General features: G+C 29.7%; 1 protein-coding gene across 1 annotated transcript in view; it reads left to right on the plus strand.

Moving 5' to 3' along the window:
• The window catches only part of LOC137657645 (uncharacterized), a 444,763-nt gene that overhangs the window by 183,225 nt on the left and 256,538 nt on the right, over positions 1–5,000 (plus strand). Inside the window, exons 29-32 of the mRNA XM_068392046.1 lie at positions 185–355; positions 1,352–1,512; positions 2,107–2,259; positions 3,714–3,891. Of these exons, the coding sequence (XP_068248147.1) occupies positions 185–355; positions 1,352–1,512; positions 2,107–2,259; positions 3,714–3,891 (663 nt within the window). The remainder of the gene's footprint in view (positions 1–184; positions 356–1,351; positions 1,513–2,106; positions 2,260–3,713; positions 3,892–5,000) is intronic.

Consider the following 5,000-nt stretch of genomic DNA (forward strand, 5'->3'; position numbering starts at 1 on the left):
AATTATTATTATTACTGTTTTTAGAATTATGAATACTGTTATTAAAATTATTATTTAAATTTATTAGAATTATTATGGACATTGTCCGCGTGGGCATTGTCACTGACCCTAACTTGTTTCATTCATGAGCGACCTTTAAACATTTAAACTGAATGCCCAAATTGTTTGTTACTTGTGCACGCAGTGGGGTATCACAGCCCTCTCGGATAACCTGGCCGGAGAGAAGTACCTGTACCTCCTGACGGTGGTGACAGGGATGAAGGCCAAGTCAGGGACAGCCAGCAACATTTCCTTCGTCCTCACGGGCGATGACGAAGACACTGGCGTCAGGAAGCTCTCTGACGATAAACGAAAGGTGAGGAATGATGGTGAGGAGGTTCCTCTCTGTAGAGGAATGGTTGTTGGTTATATTCTGTCTTATAATTTCATTTACATAAACTCTCTCTTTATGAATGATTTTCTATTTCTTCTTCTTCTTTGTCTGCATCTTTTCCCACATTTATGTAGGGTCGATGTTTCTGGCCAGCGTTCTCCATCTACCTCTGTCCCACACTTCATTACCGGTTAATCCCTTTGATCGAAGGTCATACTTGATACAGCCTATCCACCTTCGCTTTGGTCTCCCTCTCCTTCTCGTTCCCTGTACCTCCATTTCCATCACTCTCCTCCCAATATGCTGTTCATCTCTTCTCTTGACATGACCATACCACCTCAGTCTACTTTCTTGGATCTTATTTGAATGATTTTCTGTTTATATTTGGGAAATAACCATGATAACAACTGTAGTAATTTTTTTATAGTTTTTATATGAAAGATTTATTTTAATGTTATTATTGTTCTTAAACTTTTTCAGTAGCTTTTCCTTATTTCCTCTCCTCTGAGGACAATTTTCCCTGCTGGAGACCTTGGGCTTATAGCATCCTGCTTTTCCAATTAGGCTTGTAGCTTAGCAAATAATAATAATAATAATAATAATAATAATAATAATAATGTTGATGATAATAATCATAATGATTCATGTTAACATTCATGCATTGTCTCTCTTTCTTTCTGGATAATTTCTGTTGTTGTAGCGAAAAATTAATATTAACAACAAGAATAGTAACTATTATTATCATTGTTATTATTATTATTATTATTATTATTATTATTATTATTATTATTATTATTATTATTATTATATCCCTTCTCTTTCTTCCTTTCTGGATAATTTCCTGTTGTATCGAGAAAGTAATACTACTACTACTAATAAAATAATAATTGTAACTATGATTATTATTATTATTATTATTATTATTATTATTATTATTATTATTATTATTATCCCTCAACCATTTCTTGTAACCCAAAGGAACACACAAGGGGCTCATCCGTGCAGTACGTAATGAGCACGGAAGGTCCACTAGGACACCTCACGTATCTACGTATCTGGCACGACAACACCGGCAAGGGCGACAAAGCTGGATGGTTCCTGGACAGATTCACTGTGTCCGATCTCCAGACTGGAAAGACGTAAGCTGGAAAAAAACCGTTTTTAACAAGTGCCTGAATACATATCTTCATCTTTCTTTTTTTTTTCTTCTGCTTTTGTATATTTGTGTTGGGGGGGGGGGCGGTTTCTTATCAGCAGTTCTACTCATGTGATCTGAGTTGAAAACATCCATCTGAAACTTTTCTTGCTTGAAATGCATGTTTTTATTTCGAATATGTTTGAAACATGTTTAGAACATGGTCGAAATATGTTTAGAACATGTTTGATACATGTTTAGAACATGTTTGAAACATATTTAGAACATGGTTGAAAACTTGTATAAAACATGTATGAAACAGATTTAGAACTTGTTTGAAAAAGGTTTGAAACAGGTTTGAAACATGTTTGGATCATGTTTAGAACAGGTTTAAAACATGTTTGAAACAGGTTTAAAATATGTTTGGAGCATGTTTAGAAAGTTATTATTATTATTATTATCACTTGCTAAGCTACATGTTTAGAACATGTTTTATGTTTATAATGCCTGTCTTTCCTATTAACAATAAATCTTTCTTGTTTACAGCACCTCTTTCGTGTTTAGAATACGCTTTTTTTATTCAGAATTCTCGTTTCAGATTCGCATTCATGGTGAACCGCTGGCTGGCCGTAGACGAAGACGATGGCCAAATTGACCGCTTGGTTCCAGTGGCCACGCCGGAGGACATCACCGCCTTCAGGAATCTTTTTGTTAACACTTCCAAGAAGAATCTTACAGATGGACATCTGTGGTGAGGAGAGGGTCCATATATCCCAAGAACTTGTTTCAAAGTTTAATTGTGTGTATATATATATATATATATATATATATATATATATCTATATATATAGATATAGATATATATATATATATATATATATATATATATATATATATATATGTATGTTTATATGTATATATACATATATATATATATATATATATATATATATATATACATATATATATATATTTATATATATATATGTGTGTGTGTGTATGTATGTGTTTATAACTTCTTTTTCATATATTTTCATTTTAATTCAACTTAAACAAATAAAGCATATTAAATCCATTTTGAGAGAGAGAGAGAGAGAGAGAGAGAGAGAGAGAGAGAGAGAGAGAGAGAGAGAGAGAGAGAAAAGAAGAAGAAATTGATCAAACTAACTAAATATGTTAACAGGAAGGTTATCGTTCACATCAGCAACATTATCGTACTTTACTGTTAAGTTATTTTGTTCTTATTAAGGAATATGTAATTAAATTTTTTGCAATGTATAATATTGTACACACATCATAATATATTTGCATGAATACATTTTGTTATTAACATATAATCACGATTGCGCCTTTCTCTATTCAATTCAATGTTTTTAAATTACAAACATATTTATCAGAAGTTTTAGATTCTATTTTACTCACATTAAAACTATTTACCATTCTCTTGCTTGAGGGTACACTCGGGCACGCTATTCTATCTTATATCTACTCTTGTTTATTTTTTGAAGTTTTTATAGTTTATATGTGATAGATCTAATTTGATATTGTTAATGTTCTTGAAGTATTTGAATTTAATTGGTCATTACTTCTCTTGTAGTTATTTATTTCCTTGTTTCCTTTCCTCACTGGGGTATTTTTTTTTGTTGGAGCCCTTGGGCTTATAGCATCCTGCTTTTCCAACTAGGGTTACAGCTTATCTAATAATAATAATAATAATAATAATAATAATAATAATAATAATAATAATAATAATAATAGCAATACTTTTTATCCATTTAAGTAGTTCAGGGTCAGTTATTTACACATTATTATTATTATTATTATTATTATTATTATTATTATTGTTGTTGTTGTTGTTGTTATTAATACTTGCTAAGCTACAACCCTAGGTGGAAAAGCAGGATATGCTATAAGTCCAGGGGCTCCAACCGGGAAAGTAACCCAGTGAGGAAAGGAAACAAGGAAGAGTAGAATATTTCAAGAACAGTAACAACATTGAAATAAATATATCCTATATAAACTATAAAAACTTTAACAAAACAAGTGGAAGAGAAATAAGATAGAATAGTGTGCCCGAGCATACCCTCAAGCAAGAGAACACTAACCCAAGACAGTGGAAGACCATGGTACAGAGGCTATAGCACAACCCAAGACTAGAGAACAATGGTTTGATTTTGGAGTGTACATAATGTCTTACGTTTTCAGGGTGTCAATCTTCGTGCGGCCTCACAAGAGTACGTACACGAGGGTGCAGCGCCTTTCGGTGGTCGTGTCAGTGACTTTCCTGACGATGGTGGTGAATGCCATGTTTTACAAGTCGGAACCGGTAAGGACGACTCGGCTGGAACTCGGCTTCATGACTATCACTACGTTTCAACTTTGGGTGAGTGATCTTGGAAGATAGAATTTTTCTCTTCATCTTCATCTTGAATTTTTAACTATTTTGTAACCAATATCATTCTAAAATACTTATAAGATTTTTAACCCTTTTGTAACCAATATCATTAGAAAATTTATAAAAAAAAATTTTTACTAATATAAACCAAAATAATTCTAAGATTTTTAACCCTCTTTTAACCGATATCATTCTAAAATTTATAAAAGATTTTTTTTTTTATAAATATCATAAACCAAAATAATTCTAAGGTTTTTAACCCTTTTGTAACCAATATCATTCTAAAATTTATGAAAGATTTTTTTTTTACCAATATTATAAACCAAAATCATTCTAAGATTTTTAACCCTCTTTTAACCGATATCATTCTAAAATTTATAAAAGATTTTTTTTTTATAAACATTATAAACCAAAATAATTCTAAGGTTTTTAACCCTTTTGTAACCAATATCATTCTAAAATTTATGAAAGATTTTTTTTTACCAATATTATAAACCAAAATCATTCTAAGATTTTTATATATAGTGTAACCCATATCATTCTAAAATTTATAAAAGATTTTTTTTTTACCAATATTATAAACCAAAATAATTCTAAGATTTTTAACCCTTTTGTAACCAATATCATTTTAAAATTTATAAAAGATTTTTTTTACCAATATTATAAACCAAAATAATTCTAATATATTTAACCCTCTTATAACCAATATCATTCGAAAATTTATAAAAGATTTTTTTTTACTAATATTATAAACCAAAATAATTCTAATATTTTTATCTATTTTGTAACCAATATCATTCTGAAAAGTTCAAAAGAATTTTTACTAATATTATTCTAAATTTTTTAACCTTTTTATGTAACCAATATCATTCTAAAAATTTTAACCTTTTTTTGTAAACAAAATTATTCTAAAATTCTTGACTTATTTGTAACCAATATCATTCTAATGTTTTCAATATTTATTTGTTAACTAATGTCATTTTTTTTTTTTTTTGCAAACCAAAATCATTCTAAAATATTTGATGATAGTAGTGACATTCATTAAATTATCGTCATTCAAATTATCAGCATTATTAACATTATATTTATATTTCCAT

The sequence above is a fragment of the Palaemon carinicauda genome, chromosome 18 (assembly GCF_036898095.1).
Source record: "Palaemon carinicauda isolate YSFRI2023 chromosome 18, ASM3689809v2, whole genome shotgun sequence".
Taxonomy (NCBI): domain Eukaryota; kingdom Metazoa; phylum Arthropoda; class Malacostraca; order Decapoda; family Palaemonidae; genus Palaemon; species Palaemon carinicauda.